This window comes from Nyctereutes procyonoides, unplaced genomic scaffold, assembly GCF_905146905.1.
Source record: "Nyctereutes procyonoides isolate TBG_1078 unplaced genomic scaffold, NYPRO_anot_genome, whole genome shotgun sequence".
In the NCBI taxonomy this organism is placed as follows: domain Eukaryota; kingdom Metazoa; phylum Chordata; class Mammalia; order Carnivora; family Canidae; genus Nyctereutes; species Nyctereutes procyonoides.
The window spans coordinates 2,349,482-2,374,737 of record NW_026575145.1 but is presented as its reverse complement, the minus strand read 5'-3'; the positions used below and the strand labels follow the sequence as shown (position 1 = coordinate 2,374,737).

The 25,256-nt window shown below is 33.2% G+C and overlaps 1 protein-coding gene across 1 annotated transcript in view; it reads right to left on the bottom strand.

Annotated features, from left to right (window-relative positions):
* Positions 1-25,256, bottom strand: part of MDGA2 (MAM domain containing glycosylphosphatidylinositol anchor 2) — a 788,050-nt gene that overhangs the window by 67,535 nt on the left and 695,259 nt on the right. The window contains exon 12 of the mRNA XM_055309044.1: positions 16,182-16,330. Within this exon, the coding sequence (XP_055165019.1) occupies positions 16,182-16,330 (149 nt within the window). The remainder of the gene's footprint in view (positions 1-16,181; positions 16,331-25,256) is intronic.

Below are 25,256 nucleotides of genomic sequence, written 5' to 3'. Positions count from 1 at the left end.
CTTAATATCCATCAGCCATTTAACCCATCCCCCACCTACTTCCCCTCTAGCAACTCTCAGTTTGTTCTCTTACAGTTAAGAGTCTCTTTTATGGTTCACCTCTCTCTTTTTTTCTTTTTTCTCTTATTTTTATCTGTTTTGCTTTTTAATTTGCCATGCTGTGGATGAAGCTACAGAGTAATACGGTAAGCGAAATAGAGAAAGACAAATACCATATGATTTCACTCAAATGTGGATCCTAATTTTAAAGTAAAAAATGAAACCACAAAAATATTAGAGGTAAACATTTGAGATTTTGTTTATATCTTTGAATGTGCTAGACTATTCCACGAAGACTTTTAGTTCAGAAGCCAGAAGATGGAAAAATTCAATTGTATAAAAATTTTAAAAATATGCACAGTAAAAATAACATATAAATGAGAATACAAGCCTATGTAAGAATATTTGTAGAGTATATGAAGAATTCTTAATATATTCAAAAGAATTTGGATAATCAAAAGGAAAAATCTTAGCAATTAAAAATGTATAGTTAATTTTGGAAAACAATTTGGAAGAGACAAGAGTTTATTCAGCAAGTCTCTGGTAATTTCTTTGGCAAGAAATTGGACTTGGTGATCATGGAAGAATTGGATAAAGGTAAAAGGATTTGAGGGATATTTAAGAGATAAAATTGATAGAAATTGGATGGCCTGGATATGGGAAATGAAATAAAGATAAGAGTCAATAATTATTCCCCATTTCTATCTGGCTTGAGCAATAGGAAGGATGATGAGACTATTCAGTGTCATGAGGACCTGGCTTGAGACAGAATAGTTCAGGATTTAGACATGTTATCTTAAAGAGGCAAATAAAGCAGCTTAGTGAAGATTTGTAAAGTGGGTAGGTCTAGGGAAGTACAATCCAAACTCCAAGAACATTATTTATTGACATGTTCTTTGGTCCTTGATAAAAATGTAAAGTAATGGCAACCACATATGGTATGGTGGCTCCTTTAAAGTAAATATATGGAAGTTGAGAAATAAAGAGATTAAAAACAAATACTCTAGGGTAAGATGGCAAGACTGATTAGGGAATAGGGGTTTTTCAGGAAAATGAAATGTTACGTCAAGGTCATCTGAGTAATTCAGACAAAGAATGCCAATCATTTTAATTAGATAGCATCAACAAAAAATTAGAACACAGTATAAATTTTAGGTCAAATAAGCATAGGTATCATTTAATAGTTAATAATGTGATTCTCCATAGAAAGGAAATTTAACAGGATTTTTGCCTCTCATCAAACCCAACACTCAAGAAACCATGATAGTAGGAGGTTTATTAAAGGGCCTGATTAACAGACCTTAATGGAAAAAGGGTCATGTCACAAAAAGGAGATATCTTAGCACATATTTTAGTTTCTCTCCTGCCCCCAACCCCCATCATTGTTATGGATTGATGACTCTTCATGCTTTTTCTGCTTAAAAGCCAAAGATCAATCACACCAGGTACAACAGGTTGGGAATGGATAACAACAGTTGCAGGCAGATAGGTAACCCAAGTATTTTCTTTCCTCCCTATTCTTCTTTCTCTAAGAAAATAATGACATACGACAAAGCATTTCCAGAATAAGAGTAAAATAGGTTTCACTGAGAGGCAAGTGAGTGCCTGCATAACTGGTGAATTTTCATTAAACTCCATGGATTGTACCAATGTCAATTTCTTGGTTTTGACAATATACCCTATTTGTGTGAGACTATGGCTTGGCAATGGGATGGAGGAGGGAGGAGTGGTTCACGGAAGTTCCCTATGTGTTTCTGTGTCACCTCTGATGATTTTATAATTATTTCAAAATAAAGTTTTTTAATTAAAATTTTAAAAAATTCATATTGAAAAGACTTGGAACTCAACACTTGAGGGGGAATTTTTCAAGTTTCAGCATGGACATGGACACCTGGCTCTCTGTTTCTCTTAGTACAGTTCGAGGTGTAGCCAGTGTACCCACACAGATAGCATTCAACAAAAGCTGCCTCAATTTTTTGAGAAAAATACTTTATTCGTAAATATCAGTTTTATTCTCATGTACCTAAATTGTGGAGAAAATAAATGCATTCCATAAACTGCCTGCAGATCTTAGCAAGCTCTTCAAAGTAACTCCGTAGTACACAGGAGCACCTGCATCCGAGAGCATGCTTACATTTTACTGTTCCACCTATTACAAAAAAAATACCTTGCAACTTCAGATAACTTCTTTGACAAAGTGAATTACTTTTTTGGTTGCAGTTTATATGAAACTATACTGAAGTTTTTTTATAAACTGCATTGAGGTCCAACAGACTAAATTGCTAAGAAAAACTTCAATAAAGATTCTTAAAAGAAAAAAAAAAAGACCATTTCCTATTTCATTAATATGAGATAAGTTGCTTTAACTTAGATGAAAAGTCCAAAATTTCATCTTCACTTTATACAAAAGACTAATAATGACATAAAACATTTCAGATACTCAAAGCAATTCCCAGTGGTGCAATCTCAAAATTGAGAAAGCTGTTTTTGAGCAGGTGGGATGTCTGAAATTCCATGTCAAAGTACTTAGTACTAATATTTGCATGAGCACAAATAAAACCATGTTTTATTTTTTCACTTGGCAAATGTACTCATTTTTCCAAATTCCATTTTACACTTCATCTCTATTTTTTTTCGAGGTTGAAGGCAAACTATCTCATTCATGATTAATGAAATCAGTTTGTGTCATTATGCATATACACATTAAACCACACACAAAATGAATATAGAAGCAAATGAAAATAAATTGAAATAGAGGAATGTGAAATACTTCTGAAACATTAAGATTTATCAAGTTATTATCTGGTTATACAAAATGGCATTAAAATATAGCAAAACTACAATTCCTTTATTGATAGTTGCTTTCTAAAAAAGATTTTATTTATTGACAGCCACACACACAGAGAGAGAGAGAGCACAAGCACAAGCAGGGGGAGCTGCAGAGGCAGAGGGAGAAGTAGGATCCCCACTGGGCAGAGAGCCTGACATGGGGCTCAATACCAGGACTTTGGAATCATGACCTGAACTGAAGGAAGATGCTTAACTGACTGAGCCACCACCCACATGTCCCTTGATAGTTCTTTTAATACTATAACTGATCAGCCAGTGACAAAAAAACAAAATGAAGCACTCATAAGCATGCAGTTCAAATCATGAGGATGACAAGAAGAAAAGCCATGTTTGTTGAATTCTCTGAAAATTAGATAACTAAAACAAAACAGAACAAAGCCCTCTCTTTAGCCAGGAGCCATAATAAACTAAATTGGTGATTATAGAAATAACTGGAGTAGACATAAATCCTTGACAGTCAACAGTTATATAATGGGCACTGAAAGCATGCATAAATATATAAACAAAATTGCTGAAAAATGAAATAACATATTCATTAATATAATTCATGAAACTTTTCTTATTTTTAAGTAATAGCACAGTTTAAAAATTTATTTATTTTTTAAAGATTTTATTTATTTATTCATGAGAGAAAGAGAGAGAGAGAGAGAGAGAGAGAGAGAGAGAGAGAGAGAGGCACAGACACAGGCAGAAGGAGCAGCAGGCTCCATTCAGGAAGCCTGATATGGGATTCAATCCAGGATCTCCAGGATCAGGCCCTGGGCTGAAGGCTGCACTAAACCACTCAGCCACCCGGGCTGCCCTCATTTTAAAATTTTAAATTCGGTTATTCAACATATAGTACGTCATTAGGTTCAGAAGTAGAAGTCAGTAATTCATCAGTTGCATATAACTCTCAGTGCTCATCACATGATGTGCTCTCCTTAATGCCTGTCAACCAGTTACCCCATCCACTCACCCACCTCCCTTTCAGCAACCCTCAGTTTCTTGCCCAGAGTTAAGAGTCTCTTATGGTTTCTCACTCTCTGATTTCTTCCTATTCCACTTTCCCTCCTGGCAATTCTATAAAATAGGCATAAGTAATTGATAAGTATCGGGTATTTAGTCTAGGCCACCCTGAACTAGATACACTGCAGAACAGCAGGTGAAAGGAGAAATGTAGTTCAGAAAAGAACATTTTTCTTGCTTTTGAAAAAACCTCATTCATTTAATCTGCAGAACAGTTTGTTCCCACAAAATGACTGCTTAAATTCACTTATCTTAAAATGCGATGAGTTTTTCTTTAAAATAATAACAAGTCATACTTCCTGCATACTTTACTATGTGCCTCTAAATTTATATGCCTCTGGATATCTAAAAAATCAAGTAATAATTGGGACCAAAGTTAGTCTTGCATTTTGTGAGAGATAAAGCAAATTAATAAATGCTAAATGAATCTGGATATTGATAGAAAAGTTGGGCCTTGCTATTATCATCTATTTTGTAAAATAGAACCTGTCATGGCCCTTTTTTTTGTAAAACAATGACAAAAGATTATTACATTGTGAATACATGTTCTGTTTAGGATCAGAAAGATTTCACTATTCTAGGTTTGATGTGAGTTACAGTATATATCTACTTGCTATTTGTTAGCTTTGCAACTCTCTGACAATGAGTTTATTCTTTATAATGCAACTCCACAAAGGGAACAGATTTTTTTTTATTGAGTCACTGTAATATTCTCACATTCCAGACTAGTATTTATTGAATTCACGCGTAAACATTATTGAGCTGGTTACTCAGTGGGAAGATACGTCTTACTTTCTAGATGAGGAGGAAGGCATTTTGCCCATCCTGGCAAAATGTTGTGCCTTTACTTAGATTTACTGACAGATAGCTAATAAAAACTGAAGCCCAACACCTATATTAATTACCAACTGTCTCTCATTGAGCAATCCCAATTACAAGCAAAGTTTCATTCTTTGCTTGTCCTACTTTCTAGCAAATCCACTGTGTGCTCTGTATTGTCTTGTTCCACAAAACCAGTGTCTTATCAGTTCCCTTATTCTAAAAATATGAAAATATCTGCTAACCACACTTCTAATTAGCAAAATGCCCAATTCTTTTCTATTGGCCTTTGCATTATTATAACGATCAGATTCACAGTAATTTTTTTTAATTTGGACCTCCACTGTTCTTGTAATATTCTATTTGTCTAATAGGCATTTAAAGATCTGGTGCCCACAAAACTAAATGTAAAAAAAAAACTATATAATTTATACATTTTTTTATTTTCCTTTGATATACTTATGAGGTGCTTAAATCTCTTAGCTTAATCATCTTGTGGCTCCTATCTCTTGACCTCATTTATGTCTATACTGAAATGTCAACTCCAAAGAAAGGAGTTCCCTGGACCACACTATTTCTTATAGCACCAGGATCACTGTTTACTCCATTATCTGCATTCCACCACTCTTCCCAAATTTTTTCTACCTAAAATCATAATAGTTGTTTATTTGTATACAGACTTCTTCCTAAATAAAAGTTTCACAAGGTAAGGATTTTTTCCTAAGTATAGTGTTAGGGCTATTTTTGACTTCTCATTAGCCCAGGGTGGAAGGCACATCTTTAGTAAGGTATTGGGTACCAATTTAAAGGGAACAGAAAAAGTTCCAGGTAACATATTACATTGACATAAGGTCTCACAAACAATACCCAATCATCATACTATTCTTGGCAATAAAACAAATTATGAAATAAAGCCACACATACCATCTATCCATTTATTACCAATAAAACCAGAATTATCCTTAACATTACCATTTTTGGTGCTTATCTAAAAATATGGGCTAGAAATTCAGAGCACTGGATGCATCATCCAGAATTCCAGAAACTAAATGCTAAAAAAAAAAAAAAAAATCCAATTACAATACAGAGCTGTGTGAAAGGGGCAAACAGCTAAGGCTCTAGTTCTTGATTTCTTAGTCATAAACATGCAGTCCTGGGCAACTCTTCTCAGTTTTGTTTTGTTACCTCTTACCAACTTGAAACTCTAACAAGCTTTTGGGAGCTACTTAGGAACATTCTATCCCAACTTAAAAACTGTGATATTGGAATACAAAATTCAAAATACATATATATATATATTTTCTTTTAGAGAGAGAGAGTGCAGAGTGCACAGGGGAGGGGGTGCCTTCGGGGAGGGGCAGAGGGAGAGAGAGAATCTTAAGCAGGCTCCATATTCAACATGAAGCCTGACTCGGGGCTTGATCTCAGGAGCCTGAGATCATGACCTGAGCCAAAATCAAGAGTCGGGATGCTTAACTGACTAAGCCACTCAGTGTACCATAAATTATATGTTTAAATAAGCAAGAAAATTCAGTTATCCTTTCGATAATGCCTCTTAGAACGTCATATATTCCTCAGTTGGCAGTTTGTTTTTGTGCAAGTGACCTATCTTGCATATTGTTAACAGGTTTCTACAGACTGACCAGTCACAATATGTCCTCCGAATACATAGATTTAAACTATATTCCAACTCAGATGTATTTCATATCCCTGAATATAATTAAGAGTTATGAATGTTGCCACTGAATTTTTGGGTCACTTACCTTACCTCATTTAGTTTTAAGAAAAACTTAAATGGCAAATGAATGCAGAAAGTATTACTGATTCATTTTAATGTACTTGATTATTTAAAATTAGATTCCTTCTTTCCCCCAGGTGAACTATAAGCCCACTTCCTATGAGCATGATTTGAAAATGGATGTCATGTGGGAAAAGTAAAGACAAGACTTTTGATACCTTCTCAGATTTTCATGAGATTCTCTGAATACAGAATGAATTTTAATAATATCAGTTTTTCCTCTATCTCTACTTTATTTATTGTATAGCATTAGTTACTTTCTGAAATTATTCTATCCATTTATATATTTTTGTCTGCTCTCTATCAGAATATAAGCTTCATGAGTTCATAGACATTTTATGTCTGCTTCACTCCTTATCCCATGTATATCTAATAGCATGTAACATCTCATTACAAAAGAAAAAGCAAAAATATTAAGGCTTTGATGAATTATACACAGGACCATGTTTCAGATTTTATCGTTCCTTTACACAGATCATATATACACAGGGGCATTTATTTCAACATTTATTTATTGATTCAGTCACTCAAAAGACATTTATTGAGCCCCTTTGAATTCTTTACAGTTTCACTATTTGAACTAAATGGTACAATTTCCTAATAAAATTTATACTCGTTCTTTTAATATTCTAGAAGTAAACTTTCTGAGGTTATATTTTTATCAGGACATCAAATGGTATTACTAATATATTCAATCAAATACTGCTGACTAGAAAGGTAAATCTGGGTAGTAATTCACGCCTTTCACAAGTATTTTCTTTTACTTTTTCAGGTACATGAGGATAGCACTTGTTTGCCCTTTTGACTTCAGATCAAATCATAAGGTTTGCTTTGGTCAAGGAAAAATGAAAAGAAGTGATATGTGCCCCTTTCAAGAGTAAGATTCGGGAGCTGGTACATGCTTCAACATGTTCTCTCCAGAAAACAACTGATACTGTAAAAATCATTTTGTGTTAATGTATAGAAGCTTTAACCTAGTATGCCAGTATCTGTGGAACAATAAGATGCTTTCTAAATAAAGGATAATAAGAATTATAAAGATGACAGTATAAAGTAAAATACATATATTTACATATATATGTATATACATATGTATATATTTTAAGTGTAACTATTCTTCTAATTTTTTTTCTCATTTTAGGACCTATTATTGCAGCACCTTATACCATAAGCATAAACACACGTATGTTCAAAATTAGCTTCCCTAACCAGAAAAGCTGCTTATTAAATATAAGGCAACTTCCTATGAGGTTTTTTTTGTGTCATTTTGCTAAGGTATGTGTCTCTGAGAATAAATTTTAGAACATTAAAAAAAGAGTTGCAGGGATACATGAAAGTTATTTTACATTATAACATGAAACTTCTCTCAAATTTTGTTTTTAAATTTTGTCATTTTACATTTCTTGAAAACATTACATTAAGTATGTGCCTGCCATTCATCTCAAGAGCAGTTCATTTTCCTCTTAGTATCAACAATTAAATTTAAGAATAGTTTTTAACATACTGAAATGATAAACAAATATCCATGTTTTGATAGATGATTTTCAAAAGACAACAAACATATAAGTAGCGAGCGTCTTTGTCATCTCTGTTTTTTTGCTCCCTTCTTTCCTCCAACCTATATTTAAGCATCTATTCCTCCTGATGTTGCCACATCAATTTCTCTCCAATCACCAGAGCAGCAGCACTGATTTGGGTTGTTAGATATCATTTAAAATAAAGTAACAGCTTTCATTCTGTGCTGTCTCTTCTTAATTTTGTACCACATCAGTGATCATTTGACTCCTGTTTTGGATCTTTCCAAGTCTCCCCATTTCTCTCAAGGGAAGTCTAGCTCCTGTGGAACAGTTCATATGGCCCTTTGTATCCTTGCTCCCTCATACATCCAACCTGTTCTTTTCCTTCTCTCTTGCACTATGGTCCAGATAAACTGCTTTATTTTCAGTTCTCTAAACTTATCATGCTGGCTTTGTATCCAGCACATGTTAATTCCCTCCATATCCCTTGATCTGGGTAACTTCTCTATTCACCCTTCCCTGTAAGTTTACTATTATTTCCGTCAGCATTCCTCATATCTCCCAAAGTTATCTTAGGTTTCCCTTCAATGTTTTCCCACAATATCTTACATCCACACCTATCGTCATACCTATCAAACAGTACTGTAACTGCCTGCTTGGCTATCCATTCCCGGACAACAAGAAATAAATCTTTTAAAAAACAGTAGATGAATGAATGATTGTTTTCCACTGAACTTTATAATCCTAGTCATTTAAGACTGAATATATATATATAATAGCACAGAATATATTATGTTATATATAATATACATAGTTATTGTTTATGTGTATTATACACATATATGTCTACTGAATAGTTTCTTTGACTTGGAGCAAATTCTTGGAATCCATAATAACCATGTATTTACAGACTGTAAGATATACAATTTAGACATTTAAGAAGTGTTCTTTTATCCAAAGAAATATATCAATCAGGGCAGCCCATCTCAGCAGTTTAGCACCACCTTCAGCCCAGGGCCTGATCCTGGAGACCTGAGATCAAGTCCCATGTCGGGCTCCCTGCATGGAGCTTGCTTCTCCCCCTGCCTGTCTTGTCTCTCTGCCTCTCCTCTCTCTCTCTCTGTATCTCATGAATAAATAAGTAAAAAAAAAGAGAAATATATCAGTCTTCTCTTCTTAATGAAATAGTGATTCAAATGGACATCCTGGATAGGCTCTCATCAAATTAATTAGATTTGTAATCAGTTGACCTTGTAATAATATTAAACCTAAAAAATATAGATACATTTTTTCCATTGCCTTCTTAACTTAATTACCTTAAATAAAAAAGCGACCCTGGTTTGACAGTATTTTTTTGACTTTAGGCCTTTATAAACTTAAAATTTATGTAAAAGTACAAATATCATGCAAATATTCACACATTTGTTCCTTAGTTTCCATGACCCAGCAGATTTTTCTATCTCATAGTTATTCTTTTTCACTGGAACTTTTATCCTTGCTATCTTCATGCAGTAAATTTGTGTCTCTACATTTTTGCTGCCTTTAGATCTTCTGTCTAATGCTTCTGACCTGTAACTTTTCATATTCAAAGGTAAATGTTCACTCAAATTCTAGTTGCATGTTCCTAACCAGGCTCCCTTTGTCTTATGTTCACTATCACTCAAACTTAACAACTCCAATTTAAAAATCTGAGCATTAAAAAAATAAATAAATAAATAAATAAATAAATAAATAAATAAATATCTGAACATTCTTGCAAACTTTGAGCCAGTATCTTACTTTTGTCAATAATTTAACATGCTTTTGTTCTAAAAGTCTTTTTGAGGTTGTTCATTTTCCACTACTTTCAGAGTCACGAAATAGGAAAATACTAATTAATTTTCCTGAGCAGTGTTACTATACAAAATTAAATCTGTACAAAGAGCCACAGATGTGAGAAAAACTCTTTAGAAAGTAGTTGAAATTTTCTAAGACAAAAGTACCCCTATTTCACAAAACCTTTCACATCAAAGGCCCATGGCTCATGTGGGTCTCTTGAATTTATTGCATTTATTCCTTCTAGTAAATACACTGTGAAGTTAGTATTTATGGGAATGGATGAAGAGTATATGTGTAGTGTTCTTCATTTGGAAGATGGAGATAACCACTTTTTATAAACTGGCTTATTTCTTTTCCAGAGCCAAGAAGACCATTAACAAAATGCCTTCTCTACCTTTCTCTATCACCTGCTCTCTTCTTCATCTATATATTTGATGATTCCCAGAACATTCACTGAAGAGATTGGAATAAATGGCAGAGAACAAAGCTCACTGTACTTTAAAAAAATGTTTCTAAAAGATTAAATCAATATTCAAGTTCTGCCCATTTCAACATTTTCTTAATTCAATTTTTCTTTTTCCCCCTTCATGACTCTAATTTAAAGCTTACTCAACCTTACTTCAAAAGTGCTTAATTTTTTTCTCTGCCTCTATTGTAGTATCATTTAATATACTATATATGATATGATCAGATTAATATATGGAAGATGTCATTTTATTCATGATTTAATACTATACAATGAATCCAGATTATCTATCAATTCTCCACAGACTTTCCTGGGCTGGCACTAAATGCCCTATGTCAAATGGTTCCTCCAAACATCTCTCTCAGTGAAATCCGTCCAACTGGCTTACGTCAATCATGTACATTACTCTAATCTCATTTACTTCTGCATTTGCAGACTGCCAGTACTTCTTTATACAGGTTGCTAAAGCATAAAAAGTCATCCCCCATGACCAACCAAATATATACTGCCTGTTCCTTAAATTTTCCTGCTTTAGCTATAAACACTTTCAACTAGGTACTGAGCAATATTAATAACCACAATTGTCACATATATGGTCATCTGTGTATATAATAAATCTATACATTTTAATTACTATGATCTACTATAACATGAGGCCTTTAGTGAAAAAAAGTAACAAATTATTTAATAAATAACAAAAAAGGGAAGGGAAAATAAACTGGAGGGGAAAATAAACTATGGCTCAGTCACTACAGTCACATGTATGAAGACCAAAATGAAATTTATAATAAATTCATCTAATAATTATACCAAAGTACATTTGCAATTGGTGATTTCTTGCTTAGTCATCATTAATGATTACTATTTATGAAATAAATGAGTATAAACCTATAAAAACTAACCAACAAGTCTCTACCTTGGTGATTACATCTCTTAACCCCTGCTATCATGCAGTAGTAACTGCTCCTCTACTTGTTTCTCTGGCCTTTTGTATATATTCCTATTGCAGCACTTGCTTTAACAAGGCTCTAAGGGCAATGGTTCCTTTTTGAACTCTTGGTAATCATTGTAGGATTAATTCACTGAAAGTTTTATTGACAATGTGAACAAATGAATATAATCCTAAGCATTTTAATATGTCATGATTCAAAAAGACAGGAACAGTGGCAATTTTATTTTAACAATAGAACATCCTACTTTCCAAAGAGGACAGTCAGAAAGCCACATTCATTGTGCATCTCTGTGGCAGAATGTAAAAAAGAAACTATATAAAACTCTAAAATTCTTTATTATTAGAAACTATAGTTGTGTATATTTTGAATGTTAGCCAAATAATGTTTATGTTGTTTATACTACATTCAGATGAGTTAGAAACAGTTTTGCTTGTTTCAGTTTTGCTTGTTTCTTAATTCCTTAGATACCAAGGAAAGCAGACATTCAAATAACCTTTTTTCTTTCCTGTTAAGCAACAAATGAAGCAAATAATTGGAGGCTAGTGGCTGTCTAAGGAGATTAAACAATTGCTTAGCTGAGCCTAGAAAGTATGAATTAAAGATATTAAGATTTTGAGAAAACTATTCCCACACATTAATATTTTTGACTCCACATGATATATTTGTTCTCTTTTTAAGTCTCTTAAAACAGTGCTTCCAGAATGTGTGTTTTTTTAATGCATTGCAACATCTTCTATGAAAAGTATGTAAGCCAATACTCAAATCTGAAGAAAATTTTCCTCATCATAGTTCAATATAGACCAAATAGTTTAATTGAAATAATCAACCAATTTTACCAGAAACCTGGAGAAATGCTCGGTTCAGTCCACCAACTCCATCCAGCTGTGTTATAATAATAGAGCAGTGATTTTATCACCTTAATTTAAGATTAGATAAACAAGTTTTCTAACAGTTTCTGGCTTAAAAACAAAATAGGGCTCCCTAGAATTGAATTCATTGTTAATTTTAAAGAATCAAATTTGTTTTTCAGACTTTGTCTAATACAGAAATGTATTGCATGGGTAAAGCCATGTTCAATATAAAAAGGGGAGGTGCTCTGCACTAGATAACCTACATATTTTGCATATAGAAGAAATTATCTTGATATGTATACTCAAAATAAAAATATATGAAAGAACATCCCTTTTTTAAACATGTTTCTGAGGGTATTCCTAACATTGTTTATTTAAATATCATCCAAATTATAGTGATTATATTCAAAAGCTCTTGATTCAAGACTCTGAGATAGCTGGACGATGAAAAAAGCCATTTGTATGTAATATAAAATCTTCATTACAATGATCATCAGATCAGAATTCAAGAGTGATTTTTTTTTAATGCTGGTATCTGATTGTGTCATAAAACATGTTACCTAAATGTACATGCCTGAGAAAGAAGCAATCTAATTTTCTAAGATAATACAGAAGAAATAACCTCATTTTACATTACTACTGTAGTTTCCTATTATTAAGCGGGGATATTTTTAAAAGAACTGTATCATTTTCATAGTATCTGGGATGCTTTTGCCTTACCATCCTAAGCTTCAGTGTATATGGAGATCTTCACAAGAAATGTTGTCTTTTGAGGCTATTTTGCATGTAAAGATTTTTCATGTAATGGTTAAGTATAAAGAACATAGTAGTGGTGAAAAGACAAGTGGATATACAGGCTCTTTCTGTTCTCTTCTTATTCACATTGGCAGAATAGCATGGGGCCATTACTCTTTATTGAGATCTCCCCAAAATATATATCAAACTTTCTCTCCCATAGCAAGACATAGAATTTGAGTAAAATTATCAATTACAATAGAGCATTATAAAAAAAGCACCCTAGGAAAAAATAATGCTTCTTTCTAAATATAGAAGAAAATCCTAAGAATAAAGGAGCCCAGAAAGAATGCTTGGCAAGGAAAGAGTTAGTCAAAAATTTTAAAAGAAGCAGGAATTGTTTTCCAGACCATGGCTTATTACACCAGAAGTATGTTTTCCTCTAGTGGATGGTATGAATCTCACAAATTTGAAAAGAATAGTATTAGTAGCAGCCTTACTGATCTGATCAAGAAGGCTTTAAACTAAGACTCAAGGTGGAAAAGAAAAAATGTGAATCCATAAAATGGATATTATGGAGGATAATAGGCTTGAAATGAAAATAAGACATAGTGACAAAAATGTCCAGAAGTTATTTTGTGAAAATCTTGGGTTGGAATAATCCCTAGGCCTAGGATATATGGTATACTGAAAAAAAAAACGGAAAAAAACAAAACAAAACAAAACAAAACAGTAGATGTGTTATGGTCTTGAAATGCACTTTTTTTCTTTTAGTGCTTATACAACTCTGGTGGATGAGTGCAAGAACTGCCACATATGTTTATGTAAGGAATGCCCTGCACAAGGGAATCTGACCTGTGGGGCAAGTGCAGAACATATTCCACTCCACATGCAATTGCCCAATAAGTATCATTATCTTCAATTTACAGGGCAGGAGCCTAAGCTTAGGTATGTTCAGAAATGAGCTCAAGGTTATCTAGCTAAAAAATGATGAGGCTATATCATCTAGAATTGGAAGCCAAGTACGTCTGGAAGTCATAATTTTAGAAAAACACAGGAAAGTTTATACACACATATGCACTCATATATAATTTATTCTAAAATAGCAGAGTAGGGGGAAATTATCTAATTTGTTCACAAGGAACAACACAGTGACTGAGAAATGAGTGTCACTGCATATCAGAGAGTTATATATTAGTTTTATGATCCAGAAATATAAAGATAGGAATTTACAGGAAATGCTAATGTAGGAGAGGAAAATCTAAAAAAAAAAAAAAAAAGAAAAAAAAAAAAAAGAAAAGCTGCCTTTGGAAAATAGTGTATCGATCCTAACAAAACATAATACAGATAGTAGTTTATTAATAATGGATACAAGATGTGGATGAGAAGGAAGGACTTTGGTTAGCTGGATCCCTCTTAGGAGGAAATCTGATTCACTAAAAATGTATTTGGGGGGAGGACTCTAATGGGAACTACTTTTCTACTAAATTTGACTTAGAGAGAAGGTGGAGATTTTGGGACTGAAAGTTTTAAGGAGCAGAGTTGGGTAAATTCTGCAGACGGAAAACAGTCCTATTTACAGGGAGCAATAGGTCATTACCCAGATACTCTAAAAAACATAACTGAAGAAGAAAGTGAGAAACCAAAGATGAAATTCTGACTGTTTCATTGCAAATAAAGCTATAACCAGACAAAAGGAAAAGATACCTAAGAGAAAGAATTTAATTTTACAAACAGCAATTTGGTATTTGGTTCTTAGGTATTTTCAAATATAGATAATATAAGATGAACATGAATGACCAAATCAAATGGTAAGGACTTAGAAAATGAGTTGATGTGTCCAAAGACAAGAATGCTCTAAGAAGCTCTAAATATAAAAGATCTAAAAATGTTAGCTGTGTTAAGGGAAAGAAAGAAAGAGAAAGAAAGAGAAAGAAAGAAAGAAAGAAAGAAAGAAAGAAAGAAAGAAGGAAGGAAGAGAAAGAAAGAAAGAAAGAAAGAAAGAAAGAAAGAAAGAAAGAAAGAAAAGAAAAAAGATGAGCCCACCAGCTGAGAGAAAAGAATGCTGTTCTTTCTTGTTTATATTTTCTTTATCAGGGAAGTTATCATCAAATTAGAATGAGTAGAACTATTTTGATATGGACTTGGGATTTACTCAGATTTCCTTAGGAATTGAAATAAAAGAGGAATAATAAGAACGTTTCTCAAAGATCCAGTCCTGTCTGCTTTATCAGCGATCTGTGAATACTTAGCCAGGAAAGTAGTGATTATTAAATGCCAGGATGTATTCACTCGAAAAGGGATTCTTTTGTCTTGTTTTGTTTTTGTTTGCTTTTGTTTTGGTTATTAGACAGATGGACAAGAACATCTAACTGACAAATATCTTAATTTGAATGATGTATCTTACCTAGTCTTTTATTATAACTTACTGAACATGGTAGAAAAACACTAGTGTTAGAATACAACTGAGTGGATTACTGATGGTTGATCGATGTTTCTCCAAGCATATTTTGTCTTCTTTACTGTGGAAATTCAAAATGCTGTTCTGTGATTTCATTAAGGAAGTGGAAAACAACACTTTACAAAACTTTGGATAATACGAAGTTGTGAGGGAAAGCTAATGCCTATATGGTAATCAAATAATTTTGAAAATGTTTTCTTATGCAGAAACAGTCACTCAAGATAATATACTCTGTGACAGGAAACAATATAAAGACCTACATTTAAATTTCAAAAATACCATTTATGCCAACAAATGATATAGGGTTTAACAATGATTCATTTGAAAAGATCTATCTTCACAAAACCCATGATCTTCAGCTATCTTAACAAAACATTGTACTTGATTGTTTCTGTTCATTTTAGTAAAATATTTCTTTTCTTCAGATAATTAAATTCACTCTTAACACATACTCTCTCTATACTTTGAAACCCTCCAAGTAAAAATAAGTAAGACTTCTGGCTTCTTAGGAAACAAGACAAAGAATTATGCAGCTTAGGTAATTGTGCACAAATCTTAAATAAGTTTCTTTCATAGCAAGAATACAACGTAATTTCTATAGCATATCTTGCGATGAAGGATTTCAGAAGACTCAAAGGATTACACTTTATAATGTCTCCTGTCACAGTAGAAAATGCCAACGTTAATTCCAAACATTTGTGGATAGTTGAGAACATTTTTATGTAGAGCACAATTATCTTCCATATGGGAAAATATATCCTGGGATTTATGCAAAATGATTAAAAATTTATATCAACATATCAGAATAACAAGGTCTTCACAGAGAAACACAAAGAGAAAAAAGAGGCACCAATTAAATTTCTCACCTGCCTAATACCCAACCGGTATGCAACAATCCGATCTACTGCATCAGGATTCATTTGTGTCCACTGAAGACTGTAAGAATAAACACGATGTCTGTTCTGCCACACAGGATTGTAGGTATCGTAATAGAATTCTGGAGCATAGGCCTTTCCTAAAAATAGAAAGAGTGCTTAAATTTGAATTATGACATATGATAGTCAAACATGCTTATTCTTTTTGGTCTTTTACCACATTCTAGAATGTGTCTCATGAGTAATTCTTCTATTTGAAAAGTCGTATTATTAAAATCTAACCAATTTTCTGGAGAGTTTTGAGAATAGAAGCAAGATTTCTTGGTTGATTAGATGAACAGTGTGAGAGGAAGAGAAGAATCAAGGACAACTCCAAGTGTTTTGGTTTAAGGAACTGAAAGAATGGAGTTTCCATTAAATGAGATGAAAAACTATGGGAGGATCAAATTTGGGGGAGAACTTCAGAAAGTTATTTTCTAACAATTTGAATAATCTAAACAGAGACATCAAGTGAGATATACTAGAATAATCTAGACTAGTCATATACTAGTCTAGAATTCAGGCAAGGCTAGGATTAGATTTATAATCTTGTTAACCATAGCATACAGATAGATTTTAAGTTTAAGGCCGTAAGACTGAAGAGATCGCCGAGGAACTGTGAGTAGATAGAGAAGAAAAAAATAATATCAGATGAACTGAATTTGGTTTTTAATAAACTAGTGGAAATAAATACATGGAATTAAATATCTGAATCTTAGTAACATTTGAGAACTTCTCCTGCATCAACATTGAAAAAAATGTTCTATGGATATTCATTCAGTTAAATTGAAAATGAATTAAAAGGAGATCTGCATAGAAGGAGATCTCTAGAGAAGAGCCATCACATTCACTTTATTGCCTCTTTTATCTTTTTATTGTATTTTTACTTATTACTAAGTGATGGCACAAGTTCATGTTCACAACACTAGAGCAAAATCTAGATGAGAGGAAAAGAATATTTTGAATAAAGAAATCAATACCCAAATGTTACGGACAACTTGTATTCGAGACCAAATTTCTCAAAATATTATTGAGGATGTGCATTTAGTAGTAGCCTGGATAAAGAGCTAGGGCTTTTGATTAAAAATAAGCATCCAAGGGTGCCTGGTAGCTTAGTCGGTAAAGCCCCTGACTCTTGATTTCAGCTCAGACCAAGATCTCAGGGTCCTCTGAGATGGAGTCTGCTTAGGATTCTCCGTCTCCCTCTGCCTCTGCTGCTGCCCTCACTCATGTGTACGCATACATGCTCGTGTGCTCTCTCTCAAAATAAATTAAAAAAACAGTTTTTAAAAAAGCATCTAAAATCTATAAATGAAATAATGAGTTGCCTAAGTGACTAATGTAAAACTAGGGCGTTTTCAGTAGAGCCTAGTGTCTACATTGAATTAAAGGAGTTAAAGTCTCAGTGGGTGTTTTCGAGGTGGGGGATGGGGAGGGAGTTGCTATCATTTTAACCAAGTGGGAAATACAGTTTATAGTTCCAAGCCATCACTTTGTTCATAAAAGGTACCGTGCATTCAAATGGAATGAGGAGAGTCACAACCTGTGGCTGTTTAGCATACAAAAGAACAAAAAAATCTATTTGGCAGATGGAGTTTTCTAAGATTTGAAATTTTATTGTAGAGAAGAAAATCAGACAAATTTTAACCGGTCTATGAAATAAGATGAATTTCAGTGCATGACCATTAAAAGGAAATGCATTTTGATGTTGAAAGGTTCTACCAATCCTTTCTGAATATGGAATGATGACCTACCTAGGAGACTATGATTTTTTCTTCAGTAGTGGTTTTTGTCACTACCTACAAGTCATTTAGCAGGGCTGAGATGGGCGACTTTCCACAAGGTGGCCAGTAAAGCACCTCTGTGTCTCAAATCCATAGGGTGCTATGAAACATTTGCCTACTGTTTATTGTACTACTTTAATTGTACTAAGCATACTAATTTATAAATTCCATTTCATGTTTCTATTACCTGTAGTCTAATCCTACTTTTTGTTGACTTTCAGGAGAGTAAAACTGGCTGCCTGTCATAAATGCAAATTGCCCTAATTCTAGAAGCGATTGTTTATCTAAATAAATACTTTTAAGCTTATTGAAGCAGTTTAACCTCGAAGTTAAAAAAAAATCCTCATGACTCGTCAATAATATTGAGTTTATCAAGATCAATTTTCAAGGTCATCTAAACCTTATTTAAATTTTCCAAATAGATCAAATTTCAGTAAAATTCCATCATCTTTACATTTCATTGCAGCCTTTCCAGTATATTTTTCCAGTATATTTTAAAAATATTTTATGTGCATTGATATATCTGTATTACTATAAGTAATATAATATAATAATCTCTCATGGAACACCAGTATAGAAAATAATTTAGAGAAGATCTATTTTAACATCTTATATGGCAGATAAATTTAGGAACAAAATAGAAAATAGTGATGATGTATGACAATTCATATTAATGCATAATCAAATGAAACAGGCCTCATTACAAATTTTGACTTTGATTCATAGAGAAAGTTTTATTTTAGTTAAAAGTTTATTTTATTTATTTTTTAAGATTTTATTTATTTATTTGACAGAGAGAGAGACAGAGCACAAGCAGGAGGAATAGCGGAAGGAATGGCAGAGGGAGGAGAAGCAAGCTCCTCAATGAGCAGAGAGCCAGATGCGGGCTTGATCCCAAGGACCCCAGGACCCCAGGATCACAACCTGAGCTGAAGGCAAATACTTAATTGACTGAGCCACTCAGGTGCCCCATTTTTAAATTTTGGTTTAATTGCAACACCTTAGAGTTGAAGGTTAAAAGTTTTTAGATGTTTTGTGAGTAACATCAACTAGTAATAAATAATCACTGATAAGATATAATTTTGAGGCAGTTGGGTGGTTCAGTTGGTTAAGTGTCTGACTCTTCATTTTGGCTCAAATCATGATCTCAGCCTCATGAGATCAAGCCCAGAGTCTGGTTCCATACTCAGCATAGAGTCTGCTTGTCCCTTTCTTTCTGCTCCTAAGCACTCTCTAATAATAAATAAAATCTTTTGAAAAATAAAGAAATAATCTTGATCAGTTACAGTTAAATATAGATATTATTGCTTATGTCTCAGAACATATTGTATACTCAATTTCTTTTGGATTAACTACCAAAGAAAAAGTATTTTCTAATTTTATTTAAGAAATAATTTTTAAAAGTAAAAAAAAGTACGTCAATTTTTTCTCTGATTTCAGAACCAATCATATTTAATATTTATACAACCATTTTGTTAAGAAGCACACTGTAGTAGTAAGGGAAAGCCCTTATAATAATCTTAGGCTTTGACAACCAAACATGACATCTGCTGGCTGAACACAGAAAAAAATCATAATATATTTTTTCGTTTTTATCCTCTGGGCATTTTTTCCTCCTTCCAACAAGCATGCCAAGAAAATTCTTTCTCTTTTATATTCTAGTTTCATTTTTATGCAACATTGTCCCAGTTTAAATCTTTTTAGACTAAACGACCTAGAACTACATTCATTATCTAAACTAGCAGATAATTTTTAGATACATTATGTATATGGATCTTGGATTTTAAAATAACCTTAAAATATATGTGGATAAATATTTTATTGTTCAAAATTTTAAATAGAATTTATATAAAATACATTTATTCTATTTTGCAAATAGCTTTGAAAAGTGATTAAATTGAGATTTCAAAATATAATTTTATGCATAAGCTAAAAGTTCAAGATATAATAAGCTACGACATGTCACTTTCTTAAGTCTAAGAATGTTAAAGTATAATAAAAATTTTTCTTAGATGCTTCTCTAAGCCTGCAAACAAGGACTTATTCCATGAGGGTCAAAAAGCACAGAACTGAAAACCAGACACCGAATTAAGAGTTTAAGGAGGAAAGGAGTGTTGTTGGTCATTGTACCCTTGGGAAATGGAAATTTAGTTTCATAGGAGATGTGATTAATGGGCCAATGCAAGATGAGAAGGTGGAAATGGGGCCACAACATATAATCAAATAGCTATCTCAGACATAGGGTCAACTAGAAACAACTTTCCCCTCACCAGCATAGGAAGATGTCAAAAATATTTACATTAGCAAGAAAAATCATCCTTGCTCAGTGACACCACTGGAGCACTTGTGTAAATATGATATCAAGTTATTTATGAAAGACATGCTCTCAATTTGGACTACAGGAAATTTCTCCTAATTAATCCTCAATGAATATGAATTCAGAATACAACAATACTAACCCACAAGAAAATGTTCAACTATGAATGACTAAGAAAGCCAATGAACAACTGGATTAGTTGTAGATAACAGAAACATAAAATAGAATATATAAATAAAAATGCCCAAGACCACTGAAGAAATACAATAACAGAATGTTAAACAAATAATAAAGACTTTCCATGAAAGAGTAATTAATACTCTCCTGGGATCAAAGATAGGCTTCACAGGACACATATCTGACATCTTTATAGATGTCAATTTCTTAAAGAAGAAATTGTTCAGATAGACAGGGATGGCTTATGGAGGGATAAAGAAGAGTGGAGATAAAGCATGGTCTTTGGCGGAGAACACTGAATGTATTATAGATAATATTTTAGAACCACCACAGGAACTTGTAAGACTATAGTGTGCAGTGCCCACCTTTCCTACCAAACTCTGCACTTTTGAAAAAGAGGGATGTCTTATCAGCTCTTGTATAACTGCTAACACACTCCTGTGTTTGAATAAGACAGGAAGGATAGGTCAGTCTAACTTATGAAGAGTCTTGATATAAGATGTTTGCTACTTACTATATAGTCCAATTACCCTCCAATTATTTTAACCAGTACTCACTTAAATAGGAGAAAAGATTTTATAGTGTTCTCTATTGATTCTCACATCCAGAGTGAACTCAGTGAAATCAACAAATTGAGAACTAAATTAATAATCAAAATGGTAATAAGGAATTCATGAAAATACACTTGCAAAGTACCAAAATAATAAAACAATTTAAAACTTTTCAAATGTATATTTATTATCACAAGAAGAGTAGCCACAGAAATCCATGGGAATCTGATGATGAACTAATTAAAAAAAAAACTTCTAAAAATCACAAGAATCACAGCTCTGTGCCTGTATGCATTTTTAGTAGAGGCTAACAAACACAGTAAACTCACACTGTATTCAGTCAGACTCATACGCCAGCTAAGGCAGTAGATTACTCATTGTTACCTAAGAGACATGATATATGGCAAAAATCTATGCAGCTCTGTCACTCCTCCAGAGGACAGAAGAAAGAACATGTGATCATTGGCATCATAAATATTTTCTCTTCAAATTAATGAATCTTGAGTCATATTAAAAATAAATGAAAAGATGGGGTGCCTGGGTGGCAGTTAAGTGTCTGACTCTTGATTTTGGCTCAGGTCATGATCGCAGAGTCCTGGGACGAAGCCTGGTGTCAGTTTCTGTGCTGAGCGAGGAGTCTGCTGGAGATTCTCCCTCTCCCTGTCCCTCCGCCCTTCCCTCTCTATCAAATAAATAAATAAATCTTTTAAAAAGAAAAGCAAAGAAATGCTTCTATAGAAATGGGGATTTTTCTAAGTTTTTAATCAGGAATATGATATAAATGCACTTTATAGTTTACAACAATAACTGGTAGGCAAAGAAAAAAGTGGACTGGATGACTGAGAAGCCCTGGGCAGGAAACCAGTAAGAAGATACTGTTAATGGGGGCGCCTGAGTGGCTCAGTGGTTGAGCATCTGCCTTCAGCTCAGGTCATGATCCTGGGGTCCTGGGATTGAGTCCACTATCAGCCTCCCTGCATGGAGCCTGCTTCTCCCTTTGCCCATGTCTCTGCCTCTCTCTCTGTGTGTCTCTCATGAATAAATAAATAAAATCTTTAAAAGAAGAAGAAAATAGTGTTAAAACAAAACGTGACCAAAAAAACAAACATGGTTTGGGAAACAAAGAAGCTAAAAAATCATTGCAAATAAACATCCAATTAGCGCTTATCCTCTGACTGGACACTTGGGTAAACTCTTAAATTTTCAGTCAGCAGACATTGAATGGACACTAAGTCTCTAACTGAGATGGAAAATACTGTATGCATCTCATCCTGCATGAGGGACAAAGTCCATTACCTCTTGGTATCCTATTCTCCTGAAAGCTAAGTGTTTTGATTCAAAAGTATGTAAAAGTATCTTGAAAGTGGAGGCAAAGTAGTATTCAGAGGACCAAAAGGTTTCATTCTGTTAAGTCAAAGGAAAAAAAATTTTTAAAAGAATCAGTATACTTATCTGTGTTACCTATTTGATATTTAATATTAAGACTTATTAAAAAGTAATAAAAGAATTACTGCTGAATTGATGGTTTCTGCCTATTCTCATTTGACTAGAAAGGTGGTAAATTAATACAAAGAAAAAATGAGAAATGGAAAATATCTAAGTAATACTGACAAAAGAAACTATTGTACCTAATAAAGAACAATTTACGTTAGAATTAAACTGAATGTTACAGCAGCAATAACTGAATGTTAAGAGTTTTTCAACAGTGATAACTTGTCAATATATGTGCTGGAAACATAAATGTAACAACTAAATTATACAGCTGTGAAGTCAATGACATCTTTCAGTTAATGATTTGTTTAGAGTTTGTAAAAAAAAAAAGAGAGAGAGAGAGAATGCAAGACATGTAACAATTTATAACCTAACCAGATCATTTAAGTGAAATGCCTTTGTACTTGAGATGGAGAAATGTATATTCATACTTTGTCTTCCTGCTTAGAGATAGTCAATACATTTTCAAAAGATCAGTCATTGTTATGACATTATTTTTTCAGTTATATTTTTTAGACTTGAATTAATGAGTACTTTTATTGAAGAACAGTTGACACACAATGCTACATTAATTTCAGGTGTACAATGCAGTGATTGCACAGGTGTATACATTCTGTTATTCTTACCACAACCATGCAACCCTATCACAATACTGTAGACTGTATTCCCTATGCTGTACCATTTATCCCTGTGATTTATTCATTCCATAACTGGAAACCTGTATCTGACACTCTCTATCAGTTATTTTGCCCCTCCCCCCACCATATGACAGGATCCTCATGATATGCTCGTAGCGTCATACAATTCATATCCTTTATTAAAATATGTTAGCGCAAAATACAGGAGTTATTAAGTAATTAAAATTATGGGGATTCCAATATTCTTTTCTTAATGAACAAAAGTCTAGTGAAGGAAAGTACTTAGACATATGTGCAAACTTTTAACTTAGTTTTTTTAATAGTTTGCTTCAATAATATAAGTTCACTTGAATATAATATCCTACCATACAATTCAATTTTCCCTTACAGATAGTTTTTAAATGATTAGATATCTAGAGGAAGTATGTTTATAAAAATATCTACTCGGAAAATTATTTAACTCTCATGAGTTCAAATTGTCTAAATAAAATGTTTTTACTTCAATATCTGAAATGTAGAATGAACAAAAGACCCAATTTCACAAATTCATCTAAAATCATCTTCAAGTATCAATACTTTAGCCTTTTCCTTAATCTCTAGGAAAGCAGAGGCCATTAAAATGATGGCCCAAGAAAATGGCTTCTAGGCCTATTTACTAAATGAAAATGATGATCAGAAGCAAAGACGATAATTTACCAAGAATCCTGTGGTTGCTTATTAAGAAAGAAATCGCTCATACTTGGGATGCTGGGTGGCTCAGCAGTGGAGTGTCTGCTTTTGGCTCAAGGCGTGAACCCGGAGTCCCGGGATGGGGTCCCACATCAGGCTCCCTGCATGGAGGCTGTTTCTCTCTCTGCCTATGTCTCTGCTTCTCTCTGTGTGTCTCTCGTGAATAAATAAATAAAATCTTAAAAAAAAAAAAAAGAAAAGAAACCACTCATACTGAAATAGGTAGGCAACCAGATCGGGTTTTCAGAAGTAACATGGTTTACTAATAACTTCTTGCAAAAAAAAAAAAAATTAAACCACTAAATGCTCAAGCCATACATATTCACATCAGTAGGTAATGTGATATGTTTATATTGTAAGAATTCTCCTCCAATTCAAGGCACTTCTTAGAGAAGTTCATAATTTCATTTGAGCAGGGATATGCAACACAAGGTCAAAATTCTTTATAACACAATAAAAATTAATAAATACTGTGTAGTCAGTAAATATTACTAATAATAGATCTATTTAGTTACTGCCAAGGACTCTTTCAATTAGGTTTCTCAGTTCTCAATAACAGCAATTATTTTATGAAGTTAGCTAGGTTAGAAAGCTATCATTGGGGATTCAAGTGGATCTGCATATGCAATTTATTTTATTTATATAATTTGATATGGTCTATATAAAATACCTATCATAGCACTGGGGAAATAGATTTAAATAAATATTAATTTCTTGCTGTATCCCTTCCAGAAAAAGAAGGAAAGGAAAAAAAGTAAAATAAAACTCTCTAGGAAGAGTTCCATACTTGGTTTATTGTTATGGTAGATGCACAGGAAATTGAAGCAATTTTAAAACTCAACTGGACAAATTTAAATGAATGCCTATTTATTTTCTGTAAACTTAAATGAAGCAATATTTCAACACAATTAAGTTACCCTCTGACCTAGAAAACAAAATATTTATACAAAGTAGTTATTGGCTTGCATGCCAAAGATACATTTTCTTGGGCGATGTAAAATAAATATATGTATATACCAGGTAATATTTCAACTTAAATGAATACCCCTTTAAGTCTAAAACTCTGAATGTACTTTGGCAGAAATTATGCAAAATATGAATTATATGATTTTTTTTCCAAACAGGTTTAGATTATATCTGGTCCAAAATTTCATTTTTATTTTTATTTTTTAAATTTTTATTTATTTATGATAGTCACAGAAAGAGAGAGAGAGGGGCAGAGACACAGGCAGAGAGAGAAGCAGGCTCCATGCACTGGGAGCCCGACGTGGGATTCAATCCTGGGTCTCCAAGATCGTACCCTGGGCCAAAGGCAGGCGCCAAACCGCTGCGCCACCCAG